The 14,232-nt window shown below is 45.8% G+C and overlaps 1 protein-coding gene across 3 annotated transcripts in view; it reads left to right on the forward strand.

Moving 5' to 3' along the window:
• The window catches only part of LOC109296596 (alpha-2-macroglobulin-like protein 1), a 52,304-nt gene that overhangs the window by 10,918 nt on the left and 27,154 nt on the right, over positions 1-14,232 (forward strand). For all 3 annotated transcript variants that reach the window (XM_019516064.1, XM_019516065.1, XM_019516066.1), the window contains 14 exons: positions 1,860-1,880; positions 2,577-2,736; positions 3,519-3,603; positions 4,385-4,496; positions 6,321-6,435; positions 7,086-7,195; positions 7,665-7,832; positions 8,845-9,075; positions 9,683-9,746; positions 10,711-10,856; positions 12,197-12,346; positions 12,669-12,782; positions 13,460-13,568; positions 13,913-14,036. In XM_019516064.1, the coding sequence (XP_019371609.1) occupies positions 1,860-1,880; positions 2,577-2,736; positions 3,519-3,603; positions 4,385-4,496; positions 6,321-6,435; positions 7,086-7,195; positions 7,665-7,832; positions 8,845-9,075; positions 9,683-9,746; positions 10,711-10,856; positions 12,197-12,346; positions 12,669-12,782; positions 13,460-13,568; positions 13,913-14,036 (1,709 nt within the window). The remainder of the gene's footprint in view (positions 1-1,859; positions 1,881-2,576; positions 2,737-3,518; positions 3,604-4,384; positions 4,497-6,320; positions 6,436-7,085; positions 7,196-7,664; positions 7,833-8,844; positions 9,076-9,682; positions 9,747-10,710; positions 10,857-12,196; positions 12,347-12,668; positions 12,783-13,459; positions 13,569-13,912; positions 14,037-14,232) is intronic.

The raw sequence follows: 14,232 nt of genomic DNA on the forward strand, positions 1-14,232 counted from the left end.
CATACTTATGCCAAATTTTATCCCACCTATTAGGTGCATAAGTGGACTCAGGTGCCTACGTGTGATTCTATTCTAACCTATTCATGTCCTGTCAATCTATTAATGCCCCAATTTTTTTTTTTTTTTTTTTTTGGTAACACACTGCAATCTGACCCTTAAGATTGAGTCACAAGAAGTAGCGAGGAAAAGGAGGACCCACCCACCTTTTGTCTTAGCAGTTTTTCATGGATTTGAGCTGTGTGGAATAGGATTGCATTTAGGTGCATAAGTCCAATCATGAGCACACGAGGTGGAATAGAATCAATCCCTGGGCAGAATTCTATCCCACCTAATGGATAACTAAAGAGCAACTGATGACCAATTCTGAGTCTCCTGACTATTGTGTAGGAACAAGAATATTACCCGTTCTGGGTGTGTAAATACTCCCATTATAGTAATAGGGAGATCATATGATCATAGAAAAGTAGGGCTGGAAGGGATCTCATAAGGTCATCTAGTTCAGCCCCGAGCTTAAAGCAAGATCATCCCTGATCATCCCACCCAAATGTCTGTCTAACCTGCTCTTGAAAACTTCCAAAGATGGCGATTGCACAACTTCTCTAGGTAGCCTGTTCCAATGTGTGATCACCCTCATAGTCAGAAAGTTCTTCCTAATCTAAAACATAACTTTCCCCTGGTGAAGCTTGAGGCTAAATTACCTTGTGATGTCCCTTCCTACCCTACTTTCCTATGATCCTATGTTGACGGGTCCTAGCCCTGCCTCCTACATTCATGGTGAAAGCTCATCCCTATCCTCTTGGTAATCACCGTTCAGGTATTTGAAGACTGTTACCAAATTCTTCCTCAGTCTTCTCTTCTCTAGACTAAATAACCTGAGTTCTTTCAGCCTTTCTTCATAAGTCTGCTTCCCAGGCCCTTAATCATTTTTGTTGCTCTGTGCTGGCCTTCTCCCAAACTGTCCACATCCTTCTTGAAGAGATGGGCCCAAAACTGGACCCAGTACTCCAGGTGAGGCCGTACCAGTGCTGAATAGAGTAGAATGATCACTTCCCTTGATTTGCAAGTGACATTACTATTAATACAACCCAGGATGCTGTTGCCTTTTTTTTTTAGCAACAAGAGCACACTGGTGGCTCATATTCAGGTCATGTTGTACTGTAACCCCTGGGTCCTTCTCTGCTGTATTTCAGTTCAGCCAGTCATTCCTCATTCTGTATTTGTGCATACAATTATTTTTGTCTCAAGTGAAAGACTTTGCACTTGTCTTTGTTAAATATTATCAGATTGACTGCAGATCATTTTTCCAGTTTATCCAGGTTGTTCTGGAGATTAGCTCTACCCTTCATTTTGTCTGCAACTCCACCCAATTTGGTGTCACCCACAAATTTGCTAAGTGTATGCTCAATCCCATCATCCAGATAGTTAATGAAGCTATTAAACAATATTGGCCCTGGGACAGACCCCTAGGGAACCCCTCTTGATACCTCCTCCCATCTTGACATTGAGCCATTGATGACTATTCATTGAGCACAATGAGCCAACCAGCTATGTATCCATTTCGCAGTACTTCAGTCTAGTCTGTATTTTCTTAGTTTGTTAATAAGAATGTTGTGGGGATGTCTATGCAAAGGTCTCCAGAGAGTGATCCTTTTCATATAATTGGGGCAATTTTGCGTCCAGAGGGAGAAATGGAATCACTCCCACACTTGAGTCCAGTAGCTCAGAGTCTGTCACAAGCTGTAGTTTGGTTTTCCACAAGGCGAAATAGAGCTGTGCCCATTATGCTTCTTATATTTTGTTCAGGCTGTTGACAGTATGCTTGTCTCTTCTAATGTTGCTGCCTCTTTTTTTCCCCCCAGTATCCATTCGTGTTCCTTCAGGTGAGTGTCACAGAAATTGGTATTGTGTCCCAGGTTACTAAAGTTTAGATGGATTTTTCAGGGCTACCCTGTATCCTAGACGCTGGGCATGTCTACATGTGTATTAATGCACTGTAATTATGGTACGTTAAGTTTAGTGTGCCATAATTGGCAATACTGTGCAGTAGTGTCAGTGCACATCTTTTACATGACGCTAATGTGCAGTAGACAATTCTACTGTGCACATTAATGCAGCTTCTGCCATGACATACTAATGCACAGTAGAATTAGTCTACTGTGCTTTTAGTATCTCATGTAGACAGGCCCATTGTGAACCAAGTTCTGCTGTATGTTACACCAGTGTAAATATGAGTTAGATTTACCCTGCATGAAAAGGATCTCCATTTGTACCTTTATCTCCATTCCTAGGGTAGAAGTGTTGCCAGCACTCCTACTCCCATCTGTGCTTCTAGGGGATGAACCTTGAAGTGGGGAAAGGACTGGGAGGCTGAAATATTAAATCACATACCAACCAAAGAGCTGTTTTTAAAAACCCATAGCTTCAATTTAGGGCCCCCGTTTCATCTACACACACCCTCAGAGACCAGTTTAGAACCCAATGAGTAATAGCATTAACTTGAAACAGCTGCACATGATGAAGTTTGGATTATTTAAGAGGCTGTAATAACTGGCTCTTCCTCTCTCTTGTGGGTGTAGGACCCTAACAGCAACCGGATTGGCCAGTGGCTGGACGTGGTAGCTCAGGATGGCATTGCAGATTTATCTTTCCAGCTAGCTGCTGAGCCTCCCCTGGGGATGTATGTCATCAACGTAGCCAATGGGAAAGCATACAGCAGCTTCTCCGTAGAGGAATATGGTATAAATTGGAAATCTGTGGGGCAGATATGAGGCATGGGAAATCATATCTGGGAAGAGGAATCCCATTTCAGTACAAGAAACTGATGGTAGATGGAGAATAACATCTGTGGAGGGAAGGCTGTCACTTTGGACAGAGAAAGGAGTCAAATTCATAATGGATATTGTTTAAGGAGGTGATTTGCTGGCTCCCTGGTTGGTTGGGTACAGTACAGTGGCTCTAATGGAACAACACCAGCACTACAATCTGCTGACTCCTGAAATCTGACTGTAAGGGCATGAAGGTGGGAGTTTCTAAAGAGCTTAAGTGATGTGGAAGAAAGCATCCCATTGGCTTTCAATGGAGCACAAGCTTCTGCATCACTTAAATCCTTCTTAAAATTCCATTCTCAGTGCTTATTTCTAGAGGAATTTGTAAATGCTACTTTCACCCTCTCTGGCTTTGTTTGTAGAATGTGCCCAGGGCTGGACTTTTGTTCTTCGGTCTTTCCAGAGCCATGTAAGAGTAATACTTCGTTAGCTGTGGGTAGCCTCTTTCCGTCATCACTCATCACAAACAACTGAGAGAGGTCAGGGAATTCTACAAGTTAATTCTGAGCCATCAGAGAATGGCAGGCTGAGCATAGACATCATCACTGGGGTAAACACCCAGGAAACAAACTGTCTTCCCTTATAAAAGAAGAAAATGGGACTTCCTACCCCCACTCGGCCAGGGTTTGTCTCCACCTCTATCCTCAGCAAGATGTACTTATTCCCTCTTGTCTCTCTGGGTTTCCCTTCCAGTGCTGCCAAAATTTGAAGTGATTTTTGAGAAGCCAATTCATATTTACATTTTGGATAAAACCTTCCCACTACAGGTGTGCGGCAGGTGAGGAGGCTTCCTTGGTGGGAGGGACACACTACTGCACTCTAGTCTGTGATGAGCAAAGGCCCGTGTATCCTTTAGGGGAACCTCCAGGAAATATACAGATGTGGAAACATGGGATAGAAAGGGGGTCCTGAGGCTATGCAGTCCAGTCCCCAGTATTTGTAGGTAACTATTTGTCCAAAGGAATTGTTTATCCCAACCTCCCTCACACATCACAACCACAAAGTAACCTATGATGGAAAAAACCCTAAAAAACTGGACATTGTGTCATAGGCAAAAACCAGGGGAAACGAGGGCATCACTAGTGCCTTGACACAACATGGCAGAGGATTTGTTAGGTTAAAAGGCACTCAGACTAGGAAGTGGACTGTGCCTTGCACTGCAAGAGAGCACGGCCTCCCCTTCCCAATGGTTCTTGCTATTATGACCTGGAGAAAAAATTTTTCTTTACTCCAGATCTGGAAGTCAGTTCAAACATGAGTACATGAGCAAGACTGTCCAGTCAAGCACCCAAGAGGTTTCTGAGTACTAAGAGATTGTCTCAGTTCAGGCCAGACCAGTTCCTACTTCTAGCTGTTGCCAATGTCTAGTGCTAGAGGAAGCTAAAAAGAGCAGCCAGAAGCCAAATATGTTCATGGATGGAGGGGTGGGGGGGAATGCCATTCTCTTGATATGCCTTATACATTGCTTGTATCCATCCACACAGTGAATTCAATCTGTCAATGCACAGGAGCAGTTCCTCTATTTTGTAACTATCTGTCACTCCGACTCTTTCATGCAGATACACCTATGGGAAAGGTGTGCAAGGGGGGATGGAGGTAACCCTGTGCCGGAAGCGTTGGTCCCTGCCCAGCCCGGAGAAATCAGACCTCTGTAAGAGCTATCTCAGCCAGGTGAGAGTCCCTTAGCAAGACAGGAGCCACAGTCCTACACAACAGAGCAAAGAAGCCACACTATTTGGGCCAAGGAGAAAGGGAGGCAATTGTAGGTGCTTTATTTTCAGTTGGTTTCTCTCCATGTTTAATCCCTGAGTTTGTTACTCACCCGCAGCTAACATCTGCTTTTGCTTACTGTTGGTAAACTTGGATAGTTCCCTTTTCTTGTGTTCTATCCCTTTCCAGTTCTCCTTTCTTTTCCAAGTTTGACCCTTCCTTGTTTTCTATTATGTTTCCCCCTTGAATTGCTTTGAGTTTAACTGTGCACATTGAGCCAGATTATACGGGAAGAACATAAGTGAATTCAGGTGCCTAAGTGCCATCCTGTTCTAGAAAGCCCCAAAAGCCATTTAACAGGAAAAGACCACCCCCTTTCCACGAGATGAATGTACCTCACATCAATGACTCTTCTGCCCAAGCAACCTCCCCAAACAAGCTTACCATACTCTCAGGGTTGAGCTGTGAAGAGAGGTGTCATGGGCCCTGTGAATTTGCTGTATGATTAGGGGCATACAGAAATTGCTCCAACCTTGGAGTGATGGTGCTAGCTCCAAGGTAGCTAGTGGGAACCCTCCTGGCCTGCTTAGAGCATGCACTTGCCTCGGGCACCTCTGGCTCTCAGCTAACCTACCACTGCACTTTCCCCTTAGGACAGGGGTGGGCAAAATGCGGCCCGGGGCTGGATGTGTCCCACCAGGCCATTCTGTCTGGCCTTCAGGGCCCCTAAAAAATTTAGAAAATTAATATTAATCTGCCCTGGGCTGCCTGTCATGTGACCCTCAATGGCTTGCCAAAACTCAGTAAGCGGCTCTCTGCCCAAAATAATTGCCTGCCCCTGCCTTAGGAGCTCCCATCCTTCCCCTTGCAGGTGCTCCTTTCCCTCTTTCACTTTAGGTTCGTCCTTACTTTTTTTCTGTTAGGTATGGTTTTTTCCTGGCTTTCCCTGTTCTCTGCTTAAGTGTTCCCATCTCTCATATCCATCTGGTCCTCTCCCTCTCTGCCTCTAGGGAATCTGGGCCCATTTGTTTTTGTATGGCAACTCATTTTCTCAACTGGGCTGCTCCTCTTGAGGGAAGATCATCATTTTTTTAAAAAAGCTCTGTCTGAAAAATTTTATCTGCTGTTTGGAAAGTGACACCCCAAGGTGATTAGAGCTGGGAGGGACTAAAGGAAACAAATATTTGGTTGTTTCCTTTTAGTTTTTCCCTTTGTGCATCTAACTGGGCTTTGTGTTTGCCTGGTGGACCAGTCTTCCCTTTGTTCCAGGGGGTCTTTCACCCAGCAACAGAGAAACATTTAAAAAAATGTTAAATAGGCTTTGTAAAGACACACATGCATATACACATGTGCACACACATATATACACACATATAGATATGAACTGATAGACATGCACACATGCACAAAGGCACACACACACATGCACACACATGCACGTGCACACAGAAAGGACGAAGGAGGTAAAGAAGGCTTTTTGCCCTCCACACCCCTTTTGCCACAGGAATCACCATCTCTGTCTCTGATGCTGAGATCTAGCCCCTCCTGGCACCACGTTGTGCTGTGCCATGGTGCAGGCAGGAGACAGAAGCACATCACCATGTAGGCAGGGTGATATTGTCTGAGTGAGACTCAGATCATCAGCTCTTAAGGTGCCCTCTGATGCAGAGTGGTGAGCTCCAGCAAGAAGAGGCTATGTTCTGTTCCATGACATTTTTACCTCCTGCTGGTCACTCTCCTATTGTGCTGGGGTCTCATCTGGACTTTGCTCTCTCTTTTTTTCAGACAGATAAGGTGGGCTGCTTCTCCACATCTGTCAATCTGGGCGACTTTCTCCAAGTTTCTCCCAACTTCAGGGACAGCATTGATGCAATGGTCACATTAAAGGAGATTGACACAGGTAACTCCAGTGGTGTCTTCAAAAGCATACAAAAAGCACTTCAAGGCATACCCAGGCATACTGGGAGCACCATAGGCCACCTGTCCTTCTCTTACGAGCACTGAGACACAGGCTCACAGAAGCTCAGGGGCTAGGCTACTTCTAAACCAGGGGCAGGCAATTATTTCAGGTGGAGGGCCGCTTAATGAGTTTTGGTAAGCCATTGAGGGCTGCATGACAGGCAGCCAGGGGCGCACAAATATTAATTTTTAAATTTTTTTAGGGGCCCCATGGGCTGGATAGAATGGTCTGGCAGGCCACATCCAGCCTGCAGGCCGCACTTTGCCCACCCCTGCTCTAAACTCACAGGGGATCTACAGTTCAGTTCCACTGGTTTGACCCTGGAGGCTCTAAACCCCAACACTTGCATCTTTAAGGCTCCTTGATTCCCCAGAAGTGCTGTGATCCAATCTCGTGGTGGGCTGTGGCACTGAAAGAATTAGAAAGGGAAGCTAGGTATGCCAGAATCCTGGGAGGGGTATAAGGTGTATGCAGCCTGACATGTATAATTGTGTTGCCAGTGGGCTGGCTGAGTGGTGGAACTGATTTGTGGAGTGGTTCTTTGTTTGCTTCCCCCTTTCACACCCTTTTTTCCAAATCTGTTCCCTCAGGAGTGCAAGTCAGTGCTTCTGGCAACTTCTTCATCTCCAGGACAGCTGGGAGAGCCACATTTGAGGAGGCAAACCCTTACTACTACAGTGGAGAGGTCTACACAGGGAAGGTAACACTTAACTACACCTCTGGAAAGTATCACAGTAGTGATGCTGCAATCTCAATGACTATACTGGAGATACTTGGTTAAACTAGGGTTAAAAAGTCACAAATTATGACTTACAGGTAAAAACAGTTGTGGAAAATGTTATTTAACAAAAGACACCATAAGCAGTGAAAACAAAGAGGAACGTGAGTTCAGGGGTCAAACCTCAGTCAACCGTCAAACACTTTGATGTATGCAATTGTATAGATGAGGCACCCAGGCTATCTTTGGGAGTGATCATCTTGCTAATGGTGCTTGCTTGTAATACAGTAACTAGGGTGATACAGGAGATGATGGCTCTTTCAGAAGTTCTGGGAGTTGGGACTGCCATTGATTTCTCTGATCTAGAGATGCTGAGGGTGATTAGGCTGAGCAATGTTCTATCTATTGACAAAACTGCTTTATTTCCTCCCATTCCCCATGGGGTTCTTAGGTTAGGCTGGTTGATCACCAAGGCAGGTTAATGAACAACACAAACGTTTACCTGATTGTAAACTACAAAGGAAAACTGTTCACGGCAATGTACACCACAGATGACACTGGGAGAGCTTACTTTGAGCTGGACACAAATGCTTGGGGTGATAATCCAGTCTCACTGGAGGTAAGTGAGGAAGATGGATTTCCTTATTTGTGAGAAAGAGGGACTCAGTGTGCTTTCCAGAACAAGCTTATTGCTCTGCCGATGGCTCACCATAGCTCTACTGAAGAACTATAATTCTGACTTCCTGGCTTCCCCACAAACAGCATTTCTGAGGCACATCAGGCCTATTCTCTGAAGTTATTCTAGTCCTGGGCTCCTCACAAAAGTCTGCTGACACTGTCCATCTGACTTAGGCTTCCCATCCTGCCATATAAACCATAGGCATCCATAGGAATCTGTTTCACGAAACAACAGATTTGCACTGAGCGAGGCATCAGTTTGTTGAACATCTGCGAGCATGGCTGTAGAGCCCAATTCATGAATGATAGTCCTGATGCAGTGGTGCAGTCTGCTTTTCTGCAAAGCTGGAGTGACCTCTCCAGGGCATAAAAGCATGAGCGGTGTATATGGAGGTACCGGGTTGCCTACATACCCACCTCCTCTCAGCTTTACTGGTTTAGTTCAAAGGAAAGGCAGATACCAGTACATTTGGAACCAGTTTAGCTGCAGGAGCTGCCAAAACAAAGCAGATTATCCATTATCTGTTTATCAGGGGTCCACTCCTAAATGTGCTATTGACCAAGGTTCAAGAGTCCAGTCTACCCTATCATGGGCTGGACCTCAGTTCCACAATGTTTTGGCAGAATTTCCTCTACCAGGTATAAGAATAATACCCCCCTCTAAGATGCTCTTCTGCCCAAAGACATTGATACTCCCTAGAGGTTGCCAGAATATTTAACTGCTGTCTGGCACTCAGCATTAACAGTTACAGGTAGTACCATCTACTGTAAATTACAGTAGTGGGTGAACCTGACTTGACAATATGCTGCCATACCTGGCATTCACATGAGGGATGAATTTGGCCCAGGATATCTAAGTACTCTCTGTGATGCGGGTCACCATCAATTTCAAAGTCTTTTACTTGGGATGGTTTACTCACCCAAGGAGTTTTACTGTTTTTCACTCTTGGCAGGGGAGGTTCCTTCCTCGGGATGCAGAGTATGTTCCAGGTACAGCCAGTGTGGTTTACCAGAATGCCTACCATTTCATACAGCCATTTTACACCACCACTGAGAGCTTCCTCAGGATTGTACGTGTGCCAGGGATTCTGCCTTGTGGCAAAATGCAGCAGGTTAAGGTGGACTACAGAATTGACCGGCGAGACCTGATGCATGGCTCCAAATATATGATTTTTTCCTACTATGTGAGTATCTATGACAGTGCTGGTGTAGAGGGAAGGGGCATGATGGGAGGTGCTGGATCACAGAACAGCGACAGCTGAGGCAATGGCAGAGTTGACCTTGTGTGTGCGCTGACCCAGACAAAGTTCCTCAGTGATGCATTTGAGAAACCCACATTTTGGAGGCAAGATGGAAGTTCAGTCACATAGATGGAAGTTCATCCAGGCCTTGAAAACACCAGTCTAGTGGCTGTCTAGCCTTGTTTTCTCTTTGTTCTCTCTGGGCACCAGTGCCCTTAAGAACTTGGCTGCTTACACAGTTCAGCCTGGAGACCATCAGTCAGCTGCCGGATAACCAATACTTTTGCATCTTAGGGACCCTAGATAGATTGGAACAGGCACCCTACAGATAAAAGTCTGCATATCTCACTCCCTTGATCTCCTACAGCCACCTTTTCTCCCTATTTAGAGGTGGGATTATAATTTGTACCCTGGAAGGTATAAAGTTGTGTGCGCCATTTCCTTTGAGTCCTTCTCCCATGAAATCTTGCCTGCATGATGCTCTCAAACAATGAGCTATATTTCAAGTATCTCCTGGCCTTCCTCTTATGCTCTCTCTTTTCCCCTGTAGGTCACTGGTAAAAAGGGAATCATCCTTTCAGGTCAGAAGAGTGTCTGGGTTGGCCTGCCAAGCTGTAAGTTCATCCTCCTCCTCTCCTATGCTCAGCTGTTCCCTTGTGGGCTCTGCTGCGTGAACTGAATCCTTTTGTTTGTTTGTTTGTTTTTGGGTTTTTGGGGATTTTTTGGAGCACTCCCCCTGAGCAGCCTCTTCTCTGCCATGTCCAGCTTGAATGACTTGTCTGCACTTTCATGGTCCCTCATGGCCTGCCCTCCCTACCTGCCATCTCTTGTTCAGCACTGAGGGGTGGACTCCTTCCTCAGATATCCCACAGGGCTAGCCTCCACCCCCACCCCCACCGGCTAGTTATCATCAAACACAATGCTCCCTCATGCTTTCCCTCCTGCTATCTCACATTGGTGGTAGCTCCCTGTACACCTCTCAAAACTGTGGGACTATCCTTTTAGTGCCTCCCTAAAATGCTCTTTCACCATGATACCCACAGCAGCCAGACAGCTGGTGTGCCTATATACCACAAACTGTCTTGCTGACTTGTATTGTACCCTGGACTTCGCCATCTGTCTGGCTCCATCTGTTGGCCTTGACACTTAAATTGTAAGTTCTGTGGGGCAGAAGCCTTGTTTTTGCTCTGTGTTCATTTAGTGTTGTGCATAATGGGTTCCCAACCCATGACAGGGGGGCCTCAGGCACTACAGTAATGCAAATAAGTAACAACAGAGTATAAGGTGACTCTGAGAGAAATGCTTCTGGCAGAGATGAACACCTTGCAAACAGCCAGAAGGCTGAGGCTGTCAGCCCCCTTTGGGAGAAGGACAGAGATGGGTAGAGCTTCTGGCTGTTCTCCAATGCCTGACATTGTCCACAGGGACACCAATTCTTTTGTGGGCCTTTCTGTGGTACTGATTGAGGAGAAAGGGAGCAAATTGGACAAAGGGAGGATGAGGGTAAATGGAGAAGATCTTGATAGCTTTGGTAACAGAAATGTATCCTTCTTTTCCTCATTCTCTTCTTCCTTTTAGTGATGTCAGGCCACTTTTTTATCCCTTTGGTCTTCACCTCTGACTATGCTCCAGCTCCTACCATCATAGTGTATGTCATCTTCCCCACTGGAGGAATCGTTGCGGACAGTGCCCCCTTCAGTGTTTCCATGTGCTTCAAAAATAAGGTGGGACTTTATTTTGAGGGCATTTCTGAGCTTCTGGGATGAGATTCTTGTTCAAATAAGGAACACAAGCAAATGATGAAAATGCAAGCAGTAGATAATGTGGACCACTCTGTGTATCAGTGGTTGGGGTAGTGATGAACTGAAGGTGTTTGTAGAGATGAATGAAAGCTTGCAAGGGATGTGGTAAGTAGCATAATGTTCTGAATGAATGCTTGAATGGATGGGAAAAGATACCATAGGGGTATATGAAAGGTACGTTAGTGACTGGCTTTGAATTGCGGGGGTATGTAAGGGGGTGCTCATGTGAAGTGGGTTTGAGTGTGTGTGGATGCAGGACAGACAGGTAATAGCAGTGTCTGTCCAGGTGGGTTCCTGCATCATGCCAGTCCTGCAGGTGCAGAGCATCACAGATGAAGTGAACCAAAGTAGCTTTCAGGATCTCTCTGCCTGTTCTTTGGGTACTGGGAGTGGTTTGGTATTTATGTTGCAGGAGGTTGAGGAGACTGTGGGTGAAAGCAGATCACAGAAGTGGACATTACCACTTGCACAGAAGGGGGCTATGAGCTGAGAAAGAGCCCCCTTGTCCTGTGCAGAGCAGTCTGGCCCCTTGAAGACAGAGCATTGTTACTCCTCAGGAGCGCAGTTGTCCTGGGGTGCTGTGAGCAGACATGGGGAAGAGGTGGCTCAGAAAACCAAGCCCAGTGTCACAGAGGGATTGAGGATGCAGACTGAGACCTTGAATGTAACTGAGGGCTCAGGGAGGAGGTGGAGCAGAGAAAAGAGCACAGGCAGATGTGCTACGCTGTCCCCAGGCTGTGCTACTATGTGAATGATCTGCTGTAGCCTGCAGAGTAGGGCTCTGTAATATCACTATGTGCTCTCAGTAATCTGCCCCCAGCCCCCAACTGCCCTATGATCTATCCCTTCAGAATCCAGCTGCTGCCATCACCACTGCACTCCCTTCAATACCCTCTTGAAGAGGCCACCTCCACCTAAGTCAGGGACGGGCAATTATTCAGGCGGAGGGCCGCTTACTGAGTTTTGGCAAGCCATCAAGAGCCACATAACAGGCAGCCAGGGGCAGCTAAATATTAATTTTCTAAATTTTTTAGGTGCCCAACGGGCCAGATAGAATGGCCTGGTAGGCCACATCCGGCTCACGGGCCACATTTTGCCCACCCCTGACCTAAGGTGAATCCTTAGCGGACTCCATTCATTCGAACCATGCAGAGCTCCTCCCTGCCACTAGGCCCAGCAGAAGGGTCAGCAGAAGGGACTCTCTCCCTGGTTCTGCTTTTCTCACCCCCACTTTTGTGTTTTTAACTCCCATGCCCTTCTAGGTGAAGCTGGGCTTCTCAGAGGAGGAGGCCCTTCCTGGTTCAGATGTCAGCCTCCAGATGCAGGCAGCTCCTGGATCTATGTGTGCTGTCCAGGCTGTGGATCAAAGTGTGCTTCTGATGAGGCCAGAAAAAGAGCTGAGTAACTCCATGGTAAATGACTCCATCCCTGCCTGTTTGTGTGTGTGAGAAAAAGCATGTAAGGAGAATACCTTACACCAAAGCAGCACTCTGCATCCAGTGACCACAAAAGTGCTCTCGAGAGGGCAGTAGCATCATCCCTAATCTACAGACATAGATCAAAGCTGAACTTTCCATCCATGATATTTTATGTTATTTATTTATTCTATTCATTAGCTTTATATGCCATAGCAGGGAACAAAGCTTCAGGCAAACCTGAGACTTGTTAGGGGAGGAGCATGTGGGCTCATAGTTGCACCTACTGGTATTTTTTACTCTTTCTTGCTTCCCCCAGATCTATGGGTTGTTCCCATATATTTACCGCTCAGGTTACCCTCACCAAGTGTCTGAAGATAACTACTGCTGGTTCCCAGATGCTCAGCAGCCAGATGTGTTCACATTGTTCAAGGTAATAATATTTTATAACTCTCCCCAAGTTAGGTAAACCAGAGTCTCTGATTGTGTAGCCAGGTTATTAGGAAACAGCTCCAATAGACATCAATACCCCATTGGTTGGTTACATAAATTACTTGACTTTAATGATTAATAGGAAATGTTTCTGTTGCACACCAGTAACTTATTGGTTGGGTGGCTCAGAACGCCAACAATTACTGGTTTGTTGGAGTCTTGATTGTCTTCAGGCCAAGTGTTTAAGAATGCCTTAGATTAGATGGGCAGTGGGTTACACTGCTCTTCTGCACTGCTGACCACTTGGGCCTCTGACACTGGTAACCAGCAGGAAACACTTTTTCTTTGCTTTGAGAAGCCCCCCCTTTTAATGGGTGTATCTGGGAAAGGCTTCCAACAGAAGCATTGCTATTTCCCCATGAATCTGATAAAGCTGAAGGAGAATATACTTGCACTGGTTGAGTCAGGCCTGATAAATCAACTGAAGCTGTCACATTGTCTCATTGTCTCAGGATGTAAGTCCCAAAGTGAGAGATTCATCTCTTAGGGCAAAGGGAGATTTGGGTCCCCCTGTATAAAAAGGATGGCAGACTTATCAGAAGGACAGAGGGGAGAGGGACAGAGAAGGATGGGCTTCTGATACCTAAACTCCTTGCATCCCCTTTCTCCTGTCTTCAGGCAATGGGCTTGAAAGTCTTATCCAACACCAATATCCAGAAGCCAAGGGAGTGTCTAATTACTACACCCAAACCATATATGTGGGATGAGATAAGACCATTTCTCCAAAGTAGGTACCTGCCAGCTCTTCATTCTTCATTTTCTTATTACTCAGAAGAGTGCTCTGCCTTTAAGGCAGAAGTAGCTCAGTGCTCTAGGTAAAAATATGTTGTGACTACATGCAGGAAGAAAAGAAAGAGAAAATGCCACTCTGCCCTAAGCTTTGACATAGCCTGTGCTTGAGGGCTCGATGCCCTAAATTGTCAGAAAGTTGTCTGTGGGTATGTCATTATATTAGCCTCTTGGCTAGTAAGTTGACTTCCAGCCATTTAATTTCTGAGCTAAGGATGGGACTCTTCTGCTTGTAAACTGGTTCCAAGGGTCTTCTAATAACCAAGTCCTTGTTTCCCCTAGCATTTTCTATGACTGGGACAACAACTACACTTGGAACCACCACACCTATGCCAGTACCCATCATTGAAGAGAAAGTCCGCAAGTATTTTCCTGAAACCTGGATATGGGATTTATTTCCTATAGGGTAAGTAGAAAAGCAATGGTACCTTATCTGACTGTCTGTGTGATCCTGAATGGACACAGATAGGGTCAACTCTTAGCATATCAGATAAATGAGGATAACTGCTGAGTCACACACCTCAGGTGTTACCAGATTTGCCCACTACTTTGGGGTGTGCTCATTTATTAGGGCTAGGGTCTTGGTAATTCTATTAATGTGC

The sequence above is a fragment of the Gavialis gangeticus genome, unplaced genomic scaffold, assembly GCF_001723915.1.
Source record: "Gavialis gangeticus isolate Ggan-Ray unplaced genomic scaffold, GavGan_comp1, whole genome shotgun sequence".
In the NCBI taxonomy this organism is placed as follows: domain Eukaryota; kingdom Metazoa; phylum Chordata; order Crocodylia; family Gavialidae; genus Gavialis; species Gavialis gangeticus.